At 44.9% G+C, this 21787-nt stretch overlaps 1 protein-coding gene across 4 annotated transcripts in view; it reads left to right on the forward strand.

Moving 5' to 3' along the window:
• The window catches only part of LOC307207410 (putative helicase senataxin), a 56938-nt gene extending 37103 nt beyond the window's left edge, over positions 1 to 19835 (forward strand). For 3 of the 4 annotated variants that reach the window (XM_079961191.1, XM_079961190.1, XM_079961193.1), the window contains 12 exons: positions 3089 to 3233; positions 3958 to 4059; positions 5601 to 5716; positions 6826 to 6897; positions 7851 to 8003; positions 9804 to 9911; positions 11114 to 11301; positions 13013 to 13105; positions 13868 to 14038; positions 15526 to 15624; positions 17022 to 17109; positions 19096 to 19835. In XM_079961191.1, coding sequence (XP_079817317.1) covers positions 3089 to 3233; positions 3958 to 4059; positions 5601 to 5716; positions 6826 to 6897; positions 7851 to 8003; positions 9804 to 9911; positions 11114 to 11301; positions 13013 to 13105; positions 13868 to 14038; positions 15526 to 15624; positions 17022 to 17109; positions 19096 to 19674 — 1914 coding nt within the window. In that variant the 3' untranslated portion in view covers positions 19675 to 19835. The remainder of the gene's footprint in view (positions 1 to 3088; positions 3234 to 3957; positions 4060 to 5600; positions 5717 to 6825; positions 6898 to 7850; positions 8004 to 9803; positions 9912 to 11113; positions 11302 to 13012; positions 13106 to 13867; positions 14039 to 15525; positions 15625 to 17021; positions 17110 to 19095) is intronic. The other variant, XM_079961192.1, reaches the window with a different exon arrangement.
• Positions 19836 to 21787: the final 1952 nt, after the last annotated feature.

A 21787-nucleotide genomic window follows, 5' to 3' on the forward strand; every position in this document is an offset into this window, starting at 1 on the left:
AAATTTTTTGTAATCCATATTTCTTAAGAAAATCTTCCATGTCTCCTTCATTTTCCGGCCCTTGTGAATATAATCTCCTGAAATAACTCTGAAAGCAATTACTAATCTCATTTGATATAAAAATGTTCTTTCCATCCACCTCCAAACTTGTGATTGTATTTAATTTCTGTCTCTTCTTCAATTGCCATGCTAGAAGTTTCCCACATTTATCCACTGATTCAAATGTCCTCTGTCTCATTTGCTTAATTTTCCATTCTATCTCCTGATTCATCAATTCCATGTATTGCATTTGATAGAACTTAATTTCTCTCAGGATTTCATGAGACTTTGGTTTAGACCTCAGTTTCTTTTCTCCTTCTTTTATTTTTTCCAGAATCTTATCCTTCCTTTCATTTTGTTTCTTTCTCTTTAAAGCGTTCTGTTGTATCAGAAAACCTCGCATCATGGCCTTACTTGCGTCCCAAGTCACTCTTTTCTCGACTTCTGTCCTCAGATTTATCTCAAAGTAGTCCTTCAAAGTTTTTTGGGCCTTTTTGTAAATCTCCACCTCTCTGAATAGGGTGTCATTCATTCTCCATCTGAAAGATCCAGCTGTTGTTAGTTTCATTTCCATCTTCACTGCATTATGGTTGGAGCATGTCTTTGGGCAGATTTCCACCTTTTTTATCCTTGGAGCCATTCCACTAGTAATCCATATTTGATCAATTCTTGTCCAAGTCAATTGAGGCAGCACTTATTCTCTGGAACTCCCTGCCCATTGAAATTAGGCAAGCATATTCCTTGTACTGTTTCTGCTCAAAACCTTTTCATTTAGACAAGCCTATCCAGACTGTGGTCTAAACAACAGAGCCTAGGGCTTGCTGATCAGAAGGTCAGCGGTTCAAATCCCTGCAACAGGGTGAGCTCCTGTAGCTCGGTCCCTGCTCCTGCCAACCTAGCAGTTCGAAAGCACATCAGAGTGCAAGTAGATAAATAGGTACCGCTTCGGTGGAAAGATAAACGGCGTTTCTGTGTGCTGCTCTGGTTCACCAGAAGCAGCTTAGTCTTGCTGGCCACATGACCCGGAAGCTGTACGCTGGCTCCCTCAGCCAGTAAAGTGAGATGAGCACTGCAACCCCAGAGTCGTCCACGACTGGACCTAACGGTCAGGGGTCCCTTTACCTTTACCTATCCAGACGTATAATTTTATTATGTACATCTGGTTTTGTATTATTTTAAAAGTTTATTTTTATCTCTTATTTTCATCATTTTATATGTCTGATTACAGTATTTGCTATTTTTCTGTTTTTTCTTTAACTTTATTAAACCACTTATTTTTTTTAAATTAAGCAGCATATAAATCTTGTTTAATTAAAAAAAAATCAGAAAAGATGAAGGTCTTATAAATTTCTATGTATTGGGTTGCTCTTAAAGACACAGATGTAAGAGGAGGGACTGGTAAAGAAAAAAAATGTATATAGATAACTCTGAATGGTTAAAGACTCATATTCTTCATATGATTTTTCTTTAAAAATAAAATCCAGAGTACACAATTCGTTGAATCCACTGCTAGTTGATAGCAGGCAGTGCGTAAAAGAGGACTGGATAAATTTATGGAGAATAAGACTATCAATGGCTTCTAGCCACAATCAGAGGCATCAATGCTTCTGAATATCAGTTGCTGGAAACCTCAGGAGGGAAGCAGGGGCGTAGGAAGCGAGGTGCGGGGGATGTGGTCCGCCCTGAGTGTCATTCTGGAGGGGGGTGACAAAATGGCACTGCCTGAAACAGCAGCGTGGGGCTTCCATCCACTGGGTGGACTCTGTGGGCAGCTCACTGTGGTGCCCCTGTGGGCGGATCGCTCCGCCCCCACCACTCCGAATGCCGGAGCAGCTGGCTACGCCCCCAGAGGGATGAGTGCACTTGTGCTCAGATCCTGCTTGCTAGTTTTCCACAAGCGTCTGGCTGGCCTCTGTGAGAACAGGATGCTGGACTAGATGGATCATTGGCCTGATCCAGCAGGCTCTTCTTAGTTGTACTTGGAATAGACTCTTTGCAGTTGCTGTGCACGATTAACACAGGCCTCATAAATTTAAGGGTCTACTCTATGAGTAAAATTATGTTGGATACAACCATTGCGCTTTAAAAAGGGACCTTGATCTGAAAGGGTGCAAGACTGCCCTACATTATTGCATTTACATTTTTCTCCATCCCCTTTGTGCCCTGAGAGAACTGCCAGGGAGTCACTTATTTGGCTAAATATTAGAGGGCACTTCATAGAGGTAGGAGCTTTTCAAATGAGACTATCTCGGGGGTGGGGGTGGCCTTTCTGTTGCAGGAGGTCCTTTACCCACAGCATTTTTTTCAAGGATGTTGAGGTTGCAGGGTAGACCCTTTGTCCAGCAGGGAGTTGGACTAGATGCTGTTTGAAAGACCCTTCAAGGATTGTTATGCATTCCTCTTTTTATCATTTTTATTAGTTTTCCTTTACAATAATCCAATAATAGCCTCATTATAACAATGCCAAATTATAATACAATTATTAATACTAATCATTTAGATGCCAAATTATATAATTTTGGTCCGTCCGTCCCCCCATGTGCTAGAATTGATGGTTTGATGATTTACTTTATTTCTGCATTCCAGAATCTTATTAATTTCAATTACACTCCAGTCAAAATAACAATCCCTTAAACAACAACTGCACTTTTAACTACTTCCATTCATATTGACACATTAAATTATTTGTAAATCTACAGGTGAAGCATTCAAACTATATCCTTGTTCTTCCTGTGTGGATTGTTATGCATTCCTAGACTGGACATGACTACTTACAGTGGTACCTTGGGTTACATACGCTTCAGGTTACAGACTCCGCTAACCCAGAAATAGTACCTTGGGCTATCGTGCTCCGGTGGCATGGCGGCAGCAGGAGGCCCCTTTAGCTAAAGTGGTACCTCAGGTTAAGAACAGTTTCAGGTTAAGTACGGACCTCCGGAACGAATTAAGTACTTAACCCGAGGTACCACTGTATAGGATTCAGTTGTTTCAATTGTGTTACTCTGGGTGTAACTTACAACTTCTCTCCTCCCCCTTTTTTAATCTCCAGAGACCAGGAAAAGAAAATTCTGTGCAAAGCAAAATCAAGAACCGTGTGCTGCTGTGTGCCCCATCCAACGCTGCTGTCGACGACCTGATGAAAAAAATAATTCTTATGTTCAAGGGAAAATGCCAGGACAGTAGCAGTCCTTTGGGTACATTGAGTTCTTGCCCAGTTCTCATCTGTGGAAGTCATGGTTTGGTGGGAGCAATTGGCTTGGTTATAGCTAAATGCTAAGACTTATTCAGGGTTTAAGTCACTTAGGACTGTGCTCCCACCCTTTCAGTGTAGTTAGCAGTAATTACGCTTACTGTAGCATATGTTCTTGCAGAAAAGTCATTCCAAATGGGGCCTGGTGCCATCTCTGTTTATCTTTTAGAGTCCAAGCATGGTCTTTCCTGTACATCCTTACGCTTTTTAAAGGATATTTAGGGTCCTTTGAGATATTTTTAATGCTGCACTTGTCTACTGAAAGGTTTGCTTCATTTCTTTTTGCTAGTTTTCGTGGTTTTAAAAAATTGTTATTTGTATTATTTTTTTTGTAAACCATCCTATGGGTGTTTTCAGCAAAAGAACGTTAAGTACCTAAGAAGAGCCTGCAGGATCAGGCCAGTGGTCCACATAGCCCTCTTCCAGTTCTCATAGTGAACACCCAAAAACCTAAATGCTGCAGCCTTTCCTTGTAGGAGAGTTGCTCTATCCCCTTGATCATTTAGTTGCCCTTTCCTGAACATTTTCCAACTCTTAACTCTTAATGTGCAAGATGCAGATTTCAGGATTTGCTAAGCAGATCAAAATTGTTTGTGAAATGCTTTTCTTTCTTTTTCAAAAAACTAACTGTAATGTAGCAAGGCACTGAGTATCTGTTTTACATCCAGGAAACTGTGGTGACATCAACTTGGTGAGACTGGGACAAGAAAGCTCCATCAGCAGGGACGTCTGGAAGTTTAGTCTAGATGCCCAGGTCGACCATGAAATAAGTGAGTATCTTATAAAGGGTTTTTTTCACGGTCCCCCCCCCCAAATATTTTATTAGAAGCATTTCATTTGTAAAAGAGCGTGAGAAAAGAGAAAGAAAATGAGTGAGAATGAAAAATAGAAAATTCTTTTACATTACCATACATAAATATCCAGATGTGTATATTCTTATTATTCTAATACACATATAATTGTCAGTAGTAGTTTATTCTGTGTAAACTCATTCCAAATATTATTGTATATATCCGAAGAAAGTCTGTGTCCATAAGCTGTCCAATCATATGTTAAGCCATTGATTAAGGGGAATCGTGTCTCTGTTCTTCCAATTCATCAGTATCAGTCTCTTGGCCACCATTAGGGCATGTAGATTCCATATTTGCTGTCCTTTTGTCAATTTCCATACAATGGGTATATAGCTCAAGAGCACATTCACCCCTGAAAATCTTATTTTTTTCCGTAGGGTCTTTGTTTATATAGTTCAGCACTGCCTCCCCAAAACTTAGTAAGTTGGGACACAGTAAAAACATATGTTTCAAGGAAGCACTGTCTATATTACAGCTCCAACAAAGAGCTACATTAGATAGTCCTTTCTTATACAAACATAAGGGAGTCCAGTAGAAAATAATACTTAGAATCTACTGGACTCCCTTATGTTTGTATAAGATCCATTGATGCATCTGATACTGAAGCTATGATATTTTCCTTCTGTCTAGGAAACAGTAAGCATTCCAAATCTTTATTCCAATAATTTCTTAGAGTTTAAGAAATTAAACTTTATCAAACTTATTTGTTGATAGTAAATAACTATAAAAAGTAATCCTGCCTTTTTAGTTTCGAATGAATTATCCAATTGCTCCAAAATCTCTGGTGTGTCATATGTTGTGAAGGCTGCTGGACCAAAGATGTTGTTGCTGCAAGTATTGCCATTGGGCCACCTCTGACAGATGGTATTTTTCTCTTAGAGCATCATACATGTAAAATTTGTCTTCCTCATCTATCAGTTGGTTTTTCTCCATGGTCAATTGTCTCTTGATTAGTTGTTTTAATAGTGAGGTCCAAAAGTTGGCCTCTGTTCTATCTGAAATAGTCTTCCCAGATCATAAGCCCAGAGCAGGGATTAGCTGAGGGGATGAAATCCTGTAACATCATCCTATCCCTCCCATCCTATCCAGGTCTGTAGCCGGAGATTGTTTAATTAAATAAATTTATACGTGCAGGTTCTGCTTAGCAAACACAATGTGTTTCTTGTAAATGGTTTGTTAGGAACTACTTGTTTTCGAAAGCACATCAAAGTGCAAGTAGATAAATAGGTACCGCTCTGGCAGGAAGGTAAACGGCATTTCCATGCGCTGCTCTGGTTCGCCAGAAGCAGCTTAGTCATGCGGGCCACATGACCCGGAAGCTGTATGCCGGCTCCCTCGGCCAGTAAAGCAAGCATTGAATTTCAGTGTGTGAGAGAAAGCATCTTGGTAAGTGACCAACATTCTGTTTCAAAAGTGGAATATAAATGACTAAACTAAAAGCACTTGGTTGAATTCCTTAGGCAAAGCAGCCCTTGGCAGACATCAAGATATCTGCAAACGAAAAGAAGACCTGGATCGACAGCTGGACATTATTTGTCGCCAGCGTGCTATAGCAAAAACCCAAAGCGCTGCCCAGGTACTTGTTTGTTAGCATGAGTAATTGGACTAGGATTAGCACGTCCAAATCAGGCTGTTGAGTAGGCTGGCATTCCGAAACTTGTTTAGACCTGCTTTGCAGTTAAACGTGTCAAGGCATGAGGGAGGGGCCAAAACATGGTGGTGTCGTGTTTCACTTGTTCAAGGACGCAGCCTCCAGAAATAGGGGGCTCAGGTAGCAAGAACAAAATGTTTTTAGTGAGATTTGTTGAGTTAGAGCGTTGGTCCATCTAGCTCAGCATTGTCTGCTCTAACTGGCAGTCACTGTCCAAGGGTTTCTGGCAAGGGTCTCTCCCAAACTTACCTAGAGATGCCATTGGGGATTGAACTGGGTCCCTCTGTGTGCAAAGCAGATGCTCTACCTCTGCACAGCAGCCTGTCCCCTAAAATGAAATAAGGTTCCAGTCCTCGTGGTTCTGAATTAAAGCTGACTTAATAGCTGCTCTTCACTGAATCAGACCATTGATCTCTCTAGCATTGTTTACATCAGGGTGATTTGAGGTTTTTTGCTTCACTAGAATGTGTCCTTGGAGTTTTGCTTTCCTGGATAGCAGATTGGGAGAGGGGTGTAGAATTGAGTCAGCTGTACAAAGGGAACACCCATTACTGACATGTGACCCCTGCAAACTTGCTCAGAAAGGGATGCAGCCCTGAGGTTGAAAAAGGTTCATTACCCTGATCTACACTGACAGGCAGCAGCTTTCCAGGGTTTCAGACAATGGATATTCCTCCCTGGAAATGCTATTGAGGACTGAACTGGAGAGCTTCTGCATGCTTAGCAGATACTGCTGCTGAGCTCAGGAAGCTGCCTTATCTTTCATCCATCCAGCTCATTTTCTCAATACTGACAGGCAATAGCTCTCTGGGGTTTCAGCCAGAGTTACCTGCCTAGCCCTACCTGGAGATGCCATTGGAGATTGAATCTGGGACCCTCTGCATCCAAAGCAGATGCTCTGCTGCTGAACTATGCTCTTCCCCATGCTTGGTTGTTTATGCTTTTCAAAAATATATGTTGCTATGGCCATTGGCTAATGCAAATGAAGTTTATCTTGCTAAAAATAAGAGTGCAACTTTCCCCCTTTCTTTTAGCTGCAATTATTAGACAAGGAGATTTGCAGACTTGGAGAGGAAAGAAAGAGGCTCACTGTTCAACTGAAGAAGGTAACCATTTGGTCTTTAAGGTGCTCTTAAAAACAACCTCACTCAGTGAACTGCTTTATTTCGTCATGCAAAAAAGTCTTTGTATCTCAAGTTAGCTCCAGCTAGGATATATCTCTCATTACCGCAGATCACTGATGGTGCTGCTGCTCTGTTGCACATCAGTCATGTGCCATAAACTCAGTCCAGTCACAGACTTATAAGCATTTGTGGGGGCTCAGAGATCATCGAGTCCAGTGTCTTGCTTTCTGTTCAGCTGTTCAGCTATTAAGGTGCCTTGAGCCTTGAAAAGCACATCAAACAAAAAGAAGTTAGAAGTGTAGCGCTCCCTCCCACTTCCTCTTTCAGCTCTACAAGTTGTATGCAACTAAATTTTAATGGGCTCAATATGTTATTAATTGTGTTGGATACAACCTTTTGCACTTTCCAAGGCAGGGGTTAGCTCTCCTCACCACCTTGTGGCACAGAAGGTGGGGCTCAGGGGCTTGGTGGGCATCGGGAGAAGTGGCACTGTTGTACTCCTGAGTGCCACACTGGTGAACACATATGCCTTCATTTAACTCTAAGCAGGTATTGGCTGTGTTCATCATGAGTCATAGGAGCACAGGGAAGCTGTGTTATACTGAGACCATTGGTCTGTCTAGGTCAATACTGTCTGCACTGACTGGCAGTGGCTGTTCAGGATTTCAGGCAGGGGATATCCAAAGCCCTAACTGAAGATACTGGCTAATGAAGCTGCCACCTTCTGCATTCAAAATGGGTACCCCTCCACAGAGCTATGGCCCTTCATTTTAGCATCTAAGCCACTTCTTCCTCTAAAAGGAGCTGAATTCATCTTTAACCACACACCGAGCATGGACTTATTGTAAAAACAAATCAGGCAGCTGAAAGAAAACTGGGCTCTGTCTGAAAACTAGGTCTTCTTCAAAATGAAATTCCTGGCTCTTATTTTCCAGGATAGTGGACGATCGCAAGGCGATTTGAAAGCGAACATCATCCTGAAGTCGCACATCATCTGCTGCACACTGAGCACCAGTGGGAATAGCATGCTGGCATCAGCATTCCGGCGGCAGGGCTGTGACCCTCTGAGCTGTGTCATTGTGGATGAGGTTAGTGGGCACTATGGCAGCAAGGGGGTATTCAGAGGGGAGGATGTCATTGGTACCTTTTAGGCATCGCAGAAACAACCCTGTTCACTTTGGCTGGCTTTCTATTTATTTGATTGTTTATTTCCACCATTGACACTACCTTCTGACACTAAAAGCCCTCAAGGCAGCTTTTTTTGTTCAATGTGATTGATTGATTGATTGATTGATTGATTGATTGATTCTGAAGATATAGTCTGTTTTTTCTTCTTCCTATTTTGAGATGTGTATGAGTGGCTTGCCTGGGGTTTTTTGTTGGAGGTACTGGTGAGTCAGAGCCTTGCCAGTTTTTCTTCCATGAAATGGGTATTTTGTGGAGCCCATAAGTTTCTTAGATTTCCAGATAGGCCCCTGAGCTCCAAAAGGTTGGGTATCCCTGTTAGCAAACGAAGGATGCTGCCTTATATTGAATGAGACCATTGACCCGTCTTGCCTATCCTGACTGGCTGCAGCTCTCCAGGGTTTCAGGCAAGAGTCTCTCCCAGCCCTACCTGGAGATGCCACTGAGGATTGAACCTGGGACCTTCTGCAAATCATGTGCCTTCTGGAGGGCATCTTGTTGTCTACCCACAAGAGGCCTTAAAACAGGCCTCTCTTACCACCTTATCTCTACAGCGTAACAACAACAGTAAATATACTTTGCCTATAAGGACTGCCACTTGTTTCTTCTTTCTCTGACCCTGGGCCTGATCACCACATTTCACAGCCTTCCTTCTGGCAGTAAGGAGTTTTTCCTTTTGCAGCTCAGACCAGTGGTTCCTCCATCCCCGAGAGCAGCACCCCCCCTTTGAACCTTCTGCCAGCGAAGTCTTTCTCAAAGATGCCTAGAGCAGGGGACCTGCAAGTTGCGAAGCTTGTTTTTGGTCCCAGAACCCCGATTAATATCTTCGCAAGGTTAAAGAATTATATTAATAGACGTAAGCTGTCAATCAAGCCACCTGCCTGTCTTACAGCTTGGTTGAAGACAGTCAATCTTGGGCCATGAGCAGACTCTCCTCTGTCACTCCATTTAGCAAAATCTGACACTGTCCCCAGCTCCTGGCAAGAACAACATGCAGAGTGTTAATTTTCTCTGTGTGCTGAGATTTGAAAATGAGTTTTCCTCTTGGCTTGAGTGCTTTGCACATTTTGAAGGGTGGGCATTTTGACTTTGATGCCAAGATAAATCTCCCCCCAAACTGGCTATCCACCAATCTCAGGTTGAAGAAGCCATCACCACCATTTATTTTTTTTAAAAAACCCTCAACGCTTTAAAATTCAGTTGCTGTAATCCAAGAACAAAATAGTCTTGTTTGTATGTTAGCATTTAGCTGTGCAGTTGAGCATTATGTGAAAGGGCTCCCATTTGGGGCTGGCAGGAGTTGCAGTTCCGAAACCTTTGATGGGCACTTGCTGGGTTGGGAGGGAAAGCTGAACTAGATCAAAATAACCATACAGGGAAAGCAGAAATACATTTAAATGGGAGGCAGACAAATAAATGTTGGAAGGCTAGGAATTTGGGATGATTATTATTTTTAATGCAAGATCCTCAGGAACCTCCCTTCTATCTGAAGACCCTCTCCTCCTGAAAACTGGCTCCTGGGGGTCGCAGGTGGATGAGCTGCAGATGTGGGGCTGGGGGTGGGAAGGGGGAGCAGGATTTGATGCAAGATGGCTCCTGCAGCAAGATCTTAGGATCCATACCTATGGCTTTTCTGTCATTGCCTGGAATATACCTCTCTTCCTGTCACCCCCTTCACACTGGTGTGTTTTTCTTCTTAAAAGGCTGCACAGTCTTGTGAGATGGAAAGTCTCATCCCGCTCACTCATGGCTGCAAAAAACTGGTCCTGGTTGGAGACCCAAAGCAGCTTCCTCCCACAGTTAAATCTATGGTGAGTACGGCACAAATTGAGGTGTTTTCTCTATCCCAGGAAAGATGAAGTTGTGCAGCCGAGAGCTGGCATTCTGTTTATCTCATGACCCTGTTATTGGCATGAATAAAGTAGACCACCTATCAGCTCCTTGATGGCATATGAGCTGTTTCCAGTGACGATGACTGAATTACTTTGCCTGATCAAATGAATCACACAGTTTTGCAGGCTTTTCTGAAATCAGCCCATGTGGCTCCCATTTTGGTAGACAACAGAGCTTTTGGTGAAAGATTTATCTACCCAAGCACGCTGGGATACATTCCAGTGGCAGGTGAGGCAGAGGCAAAAGTGGGTAGGGCCAATATTTTAAAAATGCATTTTTAAAATGTATATCAAGAAATATTCCCATAGCAGTAGCCTTTGAGAGACTTTTGCTGCTCAAGCACCACTAATTCTCTTAGTTCTGATGCACTGGGGAGAACGTCAGAAGAGGGGAGATGTTCCTGCACTCTTTTTCTCCTGCCATCTTCCCCACATTCCAGTATATAAAAAGTAGGGTTATTTCATGGGATTGTTAATTTCCCAAGCCTTTTATGTAGCTCAAGAGGGCTCATTCATTCATAATCTCTACTTCAAACATCTCTTCCCTGCCGTGAACCCACCCCTGCCTCATTCCCTCCCCTCCCAATTTGCGAAATGGGCATAATATTACTGATTTCCCTTTATAGGCTGGTGGTGAGGGTTATCACAAGGTAATGTACATGGGACACTTTGAGCCCTCTAAATCACTGTAAATGTTAAACTGTAAACTAATACTGATCTCCAAGCCCTCATGTTTATGTAGCCAAAATGTGGTAGCTATGCACAAAAAAATGCAGCTTGCAGCAGCCATGCAAAAAATGCAACAGCCATGCACAAGACGGAGCTATCAGTAGACTTGGTTTGGCCTCTCAGTTTGCAGAAGTACAAAAATATGGTTGGGGGGGGGGACCTAATGTTGTTTCTTCCAAAAACATCCCAGTGAGAACTGAGTGTGCCCATGAAATATTGGCTTACTCTTGGAGAGGGAAAAGACAAAAAAACCCAGAGGGTGTGGAGTTAGCTGTATACCCTGAGCAATTTCACATGGCAACCTGTTGTTCTTTAGTTGCTGTCTGCACCTGACCCACCCACTGAAAGTCTCATTCCTCCTCCTCTCTCTTGCTTCTTTCCCACATTGGCAGACAGCTGAGGAATACGGCTACGGGCAGTCTCTGATGGAGCGGCTGTGCAGACAGCTGGATGGGCAGCTCCAGAATAAAGTCATTGACAGGCTTCCAGTCCTGCGCTTGACCACTCAGTACAGGATGCACCCTGAGATCTGCCTCTTCCCTTCTAACTACGTCTACAACCGTGCCTTGAAAACTGACATGTGCGTAGTCATCTTTTTGTTATTGATTATCTCACCTCAAGTCAACAGACACTGAAGGAGAAGAAGTAGACGAATGAATGTGGATGAATGAACCTGAATGTGGACAAAGGTTCTACTTTATCCTGGATTTTTCAGAACCCCCAAGTCCAGTGGTGGGTCGGCTATGCTCTCCAGATGTTGCTGGAGTCCAGCAGCCCCAGCCAGGAGGCCCAGTGGTCAGGGATGGGGGGACTTGTAGTCTGGCAACACCTGGACATCATATCTGGGGTGTGTGTGTGTGTGGGTGTGTGTGTGTTTGTGTGTGTTTTAGAGGGGGGGGGGAATACACTTGCTCAGGCACTATAGGTGAGTACTCAGGTGAGTGAAAATTCTGCACATGATCATAGGCATCCATCCTGACTCCTTCTGGCAACCTGATTTGATACTTAAACAATAATAATCTTTCTTTCTAACCATTTCTGAAATGTTACTCTTGAATTATGTGCTCTTTGATACTTGACTGGATTTGTATAGTGGCAAGTAGCTATATTTATGCCAAGCTGCTGCTGAGTTTTTTTAAAAATAAATAAATAAAATAAAATAAAATTCTGTGCCCTTACACTTCAAATTCTGTGTCAGGAAATGTTGGTTTAAGTGACATGCATGAACTGTGCATATGACTCGCTCATTGTTTTTGTAATTTATCTTACTTTGCACAATTTCTTAGCTGGGTTTTCTGTTGCTCCTGGGAAAGTCAAAAGCAATCCAGAAACCTTGTTCTGACTTCATTCTTGCTCCTGGGGGCTTTGGCAGGCATTGCCTTTGTGCTTTCAGGCATTAAGGCTCGAAACAACTTATTTTTACTGAGTAGAAGTTAAAATTATCAGAAAGTTGGATTTCACATCCAGTATCATGTTCTGCAGAATCTCAGCATGCCAACAGCACTGAAAACAGCTTTCATGCCCTGTTGTCTCTGCAGACTAGGTGATTCGTTGGAATCTGTGACACCACATTTAGGATTAAGTGTACCCCAAAGACAATTATATGAGGCACAGTTGCTTAAACTTTTGTTTTCAAGCAATCCAGACTATGTGGCAAAGGGGGTGATGCTTTTCAAAGGGCAGGGAGACAGGATACTGTAGAAACAGGGAATGAGAGTCTTGGGGAAGAACCAGGATGCTAAGTTCTCAAACCCTAACTGCTGAAAGAACTTCTCAGAGTCCCATAGACTTTCTGAACCTTCACCAGGGAAAATCTGTATAAGCCTTTGTATTTTTTCACCCTTCCATGGCTAATCTCTGCCTGTGCTTGTCATACTTTTGGAATGTTTCCCTGCCTCCCTGACATGCAGGGCCGTAGCTAGGGGGTGTTAAGGTGGGCCCCCGCCAGGGGCGTAGGCGATGGGGGAGGGACGCAAAATCGGCTTTAAAATATGCCCATAAATATAAATATAAATTATTGCCTCATAAGAAATGGTTTTAAATAGAAGGTGAATTGAATGGGGGGGGGCGGTTGGAGGAGAGGCAGAAAGAAGAGCTAATTTGTCTGTGACTAGTTCTGCCAGGGGCACAAGATCACCTGGCTACAGCTCTGCTGACATGCTAGTTTTCTCCAGGTGGGGAATATCGTGTGAATGGACAGTGTCTCCTCCAGGAGTAAAGAATTTAGCCAATTGACTTTCAACACTGTTTTTAAAAGCTATTACATGGTGACTATTTTCATGGCGTTACAGGAGGACAGAAGAGAACCGATTCTCTAAGGATTGGCCCTTCCTACCGTACCTCCTCTTTGATGTTTTCGATGCCCATGAGATACGGGAGAGCGAGTAAGATACTCATTTATTTGCTTGTTAAATGTGTAGTCTGCTTTTTTCATGGTAGCTAGCAGCAGTGAAATAAAAAAGCAAAATACTAAACAAACAAATTCAAGCAAAAACCAATACAAATTAAACATTATTGATTTGTTTTAATTTATTATATTTGTTAGCTGCTTTTTACACAAACAAGTCTCAAACCAACTTAACAGATTAAAAAACAAAGAAGACTAAAAACCTTCAAAAAAAATTGCCTAATTTTATAAACTTCTACTGCATTGCCATTTCTCTAAAGTAAGAAGCCCCAAAGGCTGCAACCTTTCCTCATAGGGAGAGTTGTTGCATCCCCCTCATCGTTTAGGTTGCCCTTTGCTGAGCCTGGCTCAAGGACCCCTTAGTTCAGCATTCTGTCCTCAAAGGGGCCAAACAGATGCCCCGCTGGAAAGCCTGCAGCAGTCTTAATCTGATCTTTCCCACTGCCCGCTACAGCAAGAGCAGGTGGCAGTTTGGGCAGCCATGTCCTCCTTCACTGCTGGCAAAGAGTTTTGAGAGCTACCTTTTTTTCAGAGTTGGGGAGAACCAATAAGTTTGAAGTCAACTTTTAGGTCACCTAGCCAGAACCATGTGGGGGCAGGGTATGTCCCCCAAACCCGCCTTCAAGAGAAACGAACAGCCTGTGCTGACTTTTAACCTGAGGCACTCATCCATCTACAAGGCCCTTCCGCTCATCCTTTTCTTCTCTCCCCCCCTTCTTTTTACTACTTTCTTGTTCAGTTCCTTCGTCAATCTCCAGGAAGTGAAACTGGTCGTAGAATTAATTGCGTTAATCACAAAAACGAAGAAAAGCATCAACTATCGTAACATTGGGATCATCACCCCATACAGTGCTCAGAAAAGAAGGATCCTGCTCGAGTTGGAGAAAGAATTTGGAAGAGAAGAAAAGGGGTAAAAGCTTTGCAAGCCTTGAGTGGTCAGGGAATTATGGGAATCTGAGTCCCTCAAGCAGGAGATGGAAGAATTCCTCTATGGAGAAAAGGCATTCCCTCAGGGGAAAGGGAGGATGCTTCTCAGATCAGAGCTGGGAAACCTGCTGTGTCCCTCTCAATGCTGCTGGACTCGCAACAGCTCCAGTCAGGATGGCATGTTTAGGGGGGGGTGGATACTGTCCAGCACCACCTGGAGGGCCAGGGTTTCCCCATCCCTGTGGTGTACAAAGGTGCAGTAGTCTGTCCATAATCTCCCTGCTGGATGAAGCCAAGGGTCCAGTTTATTTATTCATTGTGTTTATATCCCACCTTTTCCTCCAAGGAGCTCAAGATGTCGTAAATGGTTGTCCCTCTCCTCATTTAATTCCCACAACCGCCCTGTGAGGTAGGCTGGGCTGAGAGGCAGTGACTGGCCCATGGCCGCCCACTTTCGTGGCTGAGCAGGGATTTGAAGCCTGGTCTCCCATCTCCTAGTCCAACACTCCAGCCACTACACCTCACTGCCTCCAGATGCTTCTAGGAAACCCACAAGCTGGGCACCTTGTCTTCAGAGGTGGACTGCCTCTGTATGTGGAGATTGCGCACTCCTTGCAGCCACAGACAAGCCTGTCTTCCACTCACCATCTCTCCTGCTCTCTGGAACACCTGACTAGTGACCTTCGCTCCTTCATCTCTACCACCCTCAGTGGCCGGAAGGCCTCCTGTTCCTTTGAACAACTCCCCTGATACTTCCTTGCTGACCCTTTGTGTCTGGAACTCCCTCTCTAAGAACACTTGCAGTGTGCCATAACCCTCCCTATCTTCCTTCAAAAGTGATGTCGCTGGTGAGGCCTTTCATTTGAGACCTTCCCTGCTGCTGAGGAACACTTGGGCAGCCATCCCTTGCTGGAGTTGCCTGCACTTCTTTCATAAAATAAAAACTTCCCTCCCTCTGTTTCCCTGTTGTTAAAATGTACATTGTAGGCTCCCTGGGGCAGGGATCTCTCTACTTAGATGATAGTAAAGCTAGGGCTGCCATACGTCTGGATTTTACCAGACGTTACCAGGATTTCAAAGATGCAATTGACATCTGGGGGGATTTCTGGAAGGTGGCCTTTTGTCCCGGATCTTTTTGAAATACAGCAACCCTAGAAAGCGTATGTAAACAAAAATATTTTCCCCTCCCAAAAAACCTCATTTCTTTATGCAGCAGCTGTGTGTGAAATATAGGATATGTTCTCATTTTAGTAGTGGAACAAGTGATGTGCCGCAACCCATTCAGTGACTCTGGTAATCTTCCCTCCGCCCTCCCTCTTTTTCCACACACACAGACAATAAGTGCAAAGTTTTCTTCTAATGTCATAAGAGTGTGGCTTGTTTCCTTCTTAGTTTCACCTCTGCTTTCGGGAGGCAGTACTAGTAAAAAGAAATGTGTTGAATGGCTCTGTACATTCCTTCCTTTTTCAGCGTTGCAGAAGTCGACACTGTGGATGGGTTCCAGGGCCGTGAGAAGGACTGCATCATTGTCAGCTGTGTCAGAGCGCAAAGCACGCAAGGGTCAATAGGGTAAGGCTCTGCTGCCGTTTTGTGATGTGTCACCTGGGGTGCCTCTGCTGGCAATTCTAGGGCTCGGGTGCAATCCTTGGGGTGGTCAAGTGTGTGGGCCAATGTCCACAAGTCACAGTTGTCTGTTAGAGCCCCCTTTTGGTCTCTGGCCGCATTCTTGCAGCCATTCCTGCGATGCCCATAAGGGAATTCAGGAGAGGAGAGGTTTGTGGTCCCACAATAGTCTTTGCAGGGGGTGAGGGCAGGCCTAGGCCATGTGAGCTTCGTCACTGCAGCTCTCTTACTGCAATGAACTTCCCATTCCTGACGCTGGCAAAATGGCTTCTCTGAGGGAGCTTCCGCTGTGTCTCACTGGGGGAGAAGAGAAATGGAGCCCCAAACCCCTCTCCTCCCTGGCAGGCAAGGGGTTTGGTGCTCTCAGATGTGACCCGGCAGAATTGTTGGCCCCACGGACGGCTGATGTGGTGGAATCAGGCAAACAGGGCTGCACTTCTTTTGGTTTTCTTTACAGGTTTGGGTTTTTCCTGTTTTTTTGAGAAGGAGAAAAAGGTCACAGCTGCGCTAATGGTGCCTTTCTGTTTTGCAAGTCACCTTTGGAATGAATAAAATATTCAGGCACAGTTTTGAAATATTAACGAGAGAGTTTTCACATGAATCACAACAAATAATATTAATCCGCCAATGGTTTGTGCTGCAGGGATGTGTGTGTGTGGCTGTCTAAAGCTGGTTCCCACCACCAGCCCACTTCCTTTCCACCTGGGGGGGGGGGGGTGGAAGGGCACTCTGTGCTTGGAAGCCACATGGTGGGGGGGAGTTAGGGGGGAGTGTAGCTGAAATTGCACAAGCAGATCATGGACTGACGTCTAAGATTTATGCCCCAAGCTTCTCACTTTGCTCTCAAATGATGTCCAATAAAGGAGGCACCCAAGGAACAATTGAATTAAATGATAATTAAAGCTATCGATAAACAACCATTTTGAGTATTTTAAATTATAATCTTAAAAGGTATTTCATAAAGAACCTATGGGGGAGGCAGAGAGAAGCTAAAATATTGCAAAACAAGGGAAAAAACCATGTATAAATGAACATCACTAATAAATATTCACCACTAACGAAATTGATCAAAATCAGGGCCTCCAATAAAAAATGTAAAGCAGAAACATGGCAGCAGGGGGTTGTCTCTACTCAAAGGAGGCCCACTGAAATTGTACATAGACATGGAAACCTTGGTAGGAATGCCTGCAACCTTTTAGTAGTGCACTTACAAATGCATTTCTAATGCCCTTGAAACTTCAACTGGGATTTAGTGAACCCCACTGTGGTCAGCTAGGAGGACGGGGGGGGGGCACTGCCCATCCTGAGCCAGCTTCACCTGTGGCTTGTTTTGCCCTCTCCAGGTTCCTGAAGAGTCTGCAGCGTCTGAATGTCACCCTCACCCGAGCCAAGTACAGCCTCTTCATCCTGGGACACCTGAAGACGCTCATGGTACGTGGAAGAAGGCGTAAAGTCTCTTTCTGGATATATAGGTCAGCCCTCCTTGTAGAGAAAAGCGGGACTTGGAGGGCCAGTGGGGGTGCCCTGGCAGTGTGGGGGGCTTGGCCCAAGGCCCCCCCATCGCCTCCCAAAGCCATAAATCAAGCCCACTTCATAGGGTGGTTTGGAGGAGCAGGGTGCCAACAGGCCCTGTACGCTGTGTACAGGTGGTCCCTCCACCTGCCCTTGAAAAGGGGGCACAGATTTGCTGCTCTGGCTGTGGCAGGTGAGAACTGCAGTTCAAAACTTCGGGAGGGATCCAGGCTGGCCAGAGGTGTTGTAGACAATTCAATCTTTTGAATCTGCGGGGTTGGGGAAAATGTTGGGCCACATTTATTCATTCATTTATTGAATTTAGGTCCAGCCCTCAAGAGCCCAGGGCGGTAAACATATCAGACACTAAACAATGGTTTAAAGAGCCTTCTAAGAAGAGCTACAGTTCTAAACCTCTTTGGAAAAGGCATTCTCTCATCCCGTATCCAGTGTCCTTCAGCCACCAAAGGCACCTGTGTAAACAAACAGGTTTTCAAACTCCTCCTGAAAGGCAACAATGAGGGAGACAGGCGCAGCTCCCCAGGGAGGGGGCCACCACAAAGAGGGAGCTACCACTGAGAAGGCCCTGTTGGGGGGGTCAGTGCCATCTCAATTTTGTCCCTGCTTGTGGGCGCCCAGAGGAACCTGAAACTTGGGTTTCATAGATTGTAAAACTCACGTTACTCTAGCTCTTTCACCAGTTGATCTTAGACTGGCAGTATGGTATTCCAGAGCTAAGGAAGCTGTGGGCTGCTGGACTACAACTCCCATAACTCCTGACCATTGAATGCTGTGGTTTTTCATGCAAGGCCAAGCATGGCATTTCTGGGAGGTGTTTGTGAGATGCTGTAAGGGCCGGGGATCCTGCAGCCCTGCAGATGTGCGATGCCCAGCAGCCCCACTGGCCTGGCCATTGATGAGGGGTGGTGAGAGATGGAGTTCAGCAACTTCTGTGGGCCACTAAAGTTCCCCACTCCTTCCTCTATGCTAGAATGCCAGCTGTGTGCAGGGGAGCGTTGGTTCCAAGCAAAGAAAGGGATGCCATCCTCTGCCATGCTGGTCGCCTCTGTCCCATCAGACTCCTGTCCTGCCAGTTTTCTCCCAGGGAGGCGCCCAGTCGAGGGATAAAGCAGCTGGCATGGGGGACTCCCCTCTTTCCATCCTGGCACTTTTCTGCATGAGGTCACAATTACTCCCATATTGGGCGCAGTCTTCATATGGTCCTTTTCCCCAGCCTTGTACCATAACGACTTTGCCACCAGAGGGCGTCCAATCCAGGTTTGTCCATTGGAAAGCCTGGCAATGATGGTTTGCTCCTGTAAAGCTCAGAGTTGTGAATGGATTCCTGTTAAACACTCGTTTCCCTGCTGCTGCTGCTTGTTTTGTAACTGCAGTGAGGAGGGAAGGATCATTATAGCCCGAGTACGGGCATATTGGAGGGATCTCCTTTCTCCTGACACCCATTATTAGTGGTCTCTAGTGTTTTAGATTAATTCAGCCAGCCTTAGAGGAAGGGTGAAGAACACTTTCCAGGCCAAGGCCCCCATTTCCCCCAAGCTGAAAGCTGCTGAGAGGTGCACTCCAAAAGCAAGGGAAGCCCAAGACCGACACAGTCAGACTCCCACTTTCCTGCAGCGCAGCCAAGAAGCTAGAATGGTCTCCTAAGCAGCAGGCAGTGGGGTTGAGAAGAAGTTGAAGGTTGGCAGGCCAGCTGGGAACACTAGGGGGCAGATTAATTCCACCACTGTCAGGTTCCCCTCCCTGCCTGAGAAGGAAAGAGAACTGGGATCAAGTTACAACAGTTTCTAGTTTGAGGCATCAGATTAATTTTCCCAAGCTTATAGACCACCACTACCCCCAAATCATAAGAATTTGTTTTGTAAAAAAGAAAATTTCCTTTTGTAGGAAAATAAAGATTGGAACGCATTGATTCAGGATGCTCAGAAAAGAGGCTCCATCATCAAGACCACCTCCAAAGCCATGTACAACAGTATTCCTTGCTATGCAGCTGGTGCTAAGATGATCCTGAAGCCCATGTCAGTCCAGCAGAGACTGGCGAGAGCCACAATTGGGCAGGTGACCACGGTGGCCACATCGGGTGAAGCTCCTGCACAACATCCCCAGCCATCATCTTCTGGTGCTCCTGCTCCTGCTCCTGCTCCAGGGAGCAGTAGAGAATCTCCTGCACAAGCCCAGCCGAGTCTGGTGGTACCCAGATTTGGGCAGGTGACCATGGCGGCCCTGATGAATGAAGTTCCTGTACAACATCCCCAGCCATCATCTTCTGGTGCTCCTGCTCCAAGGAATAATGGGGCACCTCTGATGACAGCATCTGGGCACTCCAATTCCTCAAACCCACAGGCTACATCTCAGAATAGGCCAAGAGATCCGCGGCTGGCCAAGAGGGCAGAGGAAGGAGTCAGAAGGAGCCCCACTGAGAGCCATAGCCCCACAGATCCCAAGCGACAGAAGACAACAGAGTAGCCCCAGCTGTATAAGCAAGAACTCTTATTGTGGCTGCACCATGTACAGCCTTTTCCTGTATGATCAGCTTTCTGGTTGGTTCCCTTTTCCCTGTAAGATAATGTATTTTTTTTGTTGTTTAATATATTTTTAATAAACTATTTTCTTTGATACCAATACAATATATTGAGTCTCTTGTTTTCAAGTCATAAAACCATTCAAACAAATCAGTTATATCTGGAGTGAGACATTACTGTTATTGGCAATTTGGGATTGAGGGAAAAGAGGAAGTGGGAAGAGAGAGGAGGAGGAAAGGGGGAGAACTTTTTTTTTTGAGAATCATAAAATTGTGGAGTTTATGTCCTTCTACGTAGAATTGTAGAGCAGCCAGATCAATACTAGCGACCCACTGGAAGAACATTAATTGGCTGTCACATAATAAATGGCTAGATAAGAGTACAGCAGGTAGTCCTATCTGAAAAACTAAATCACCATACCAAACTCATGAGATGCACTGCAAAAAAAATATTTCTTTTGTTATGTCATTCATTTATAGAATTCATTAATAGTCAGCAAAGTTTGTTCCCACCTACAATTCACACAATGTCTTGAAGAGGACTTATTCTTAATATTGTAGGAAATGACTGACTGGAAGTATAGGAAGTGACAAGTTATTTTAAATGTTATATAATTTACATCTAAGATAAAACTTTAAGCAATGAGGTGGGGGTAGAGGCTTCACAAAGCAACCCTCAGATTCAGCGTTTGCATTTATCTGCCATGTTCCAAGGCAAAATGTCGCTATGGGGCTTAGGAGGAGGCCCCACCTGAGCACAGCATCCTCTCCAGATTTGGCAGAATCCCGGACAAGGCAAGCCTCTGAGGAATCTCTGAGGAAAACGACAGGGTGGGGAAGCGCTTGTGTCATCCGTGGAAGATTCTGCAGAAGTTCTGTGCAGTATCTGGCTCATCACTACCATCAGATTCACAGATTCACACTGGAGAGCCAGTGTGGTGTAGTGGTTAAGAGCGGTAGTCTCGTAATCTGGGGAACCGGGTTCGCGTCTCCGCTCCTCCACATGCAGCTGCTGGGTGACCTTGGGCCAGTCACACTTCTTTGAAGTCTCTCAGCCCCACTTACCTCACAGAGTGTTTGTTGTGGGGGAGGAAAGGAAAGGAGAATGTTAGCCGCTTTGAGACTCCTTAAAGGGAGTGAAAGGCGGGATATCAAATCCAAACTCTTCTTCTTCTTCTTCTTCTTCAGATTCACTAACATCCAGCAATAACCTACATTTGTATTAGTGATTCTGGAACATAGGTGTCTGCCTTATACTGAGTCAGGCCTTGGTCCATCTAGCTCAGTACTGTCTACCCTGGCAGGCAGCAGCTAAGCAGGGTTTCAGGCAATGGGTCTCTCTCAGCCCTACCTGGAGGTGCTGGGGCTTTTAGCACGCAAGGCAGATGCTATGCAGCTGATCCACAGAACTTGCTATGGTTCTGACATAACAAACATGAGGAAAGTGCAGTGATGCCCTCGCTGCCTCATTTCAGTAATCAGGATATTTTCCTCAATCGTCTAGAGCAGGCACGTCCAACAGGTAGATCGTGATCAGTGGACGTCTGTGGTAGATCACTGGCTCCCCCCAAAGAAGCTCAACAACTCTGGCTTCCCTAAAAAAAGCTCAACATTTAAAACAGGGCTTTCCTCCTTCCTAAAAAAAAAAGCTCAACTTGGACCTGAACCCCCAAAAAGGGGGATAGATCACTGCCAGTTTATAACACTGTGAGTAGATCACTGTCTTTTGGGAGTTGGACACCCCTGGCCTAGAGCCTGAGATGGCCCTGGAAACCCCACTTTGCTAGGCCAAGGAAGGGAGAATGCACCTAGATGCTCTCTCACCTACCTGGGTTTTAAAAATGGCAAGAGGCAGTAACCACTAACCTCTCTCATGTTTCCAGTCTCAAGAGGAGTAGAGAAATAGAAGAGATGAGGGGTTTTTTTTGGTGTGCCTGGCTACACAGCCAGTAGCCAGAAGAAACTAGTCCCATTAGCCCAAACAGCCTCAAATCTGCACTCATCATTCCCCCATCTGCCCACTTGGCAGTTTAATCTTTGTTGCAGCTGCAAGGATTA

Source organism: Podarcis cretensis (assembly GCF_951804945.1).
Source record: "Podarcis cretensis genome assembly, chromosome: Z".
In the NCBI taxonomy this organism is placed as follows: Eukaryota; Metazoa; Chordata; class Lepidosauria; order Squamata; family Lacertidae; genus Podarcis; species Podarcis cretensis.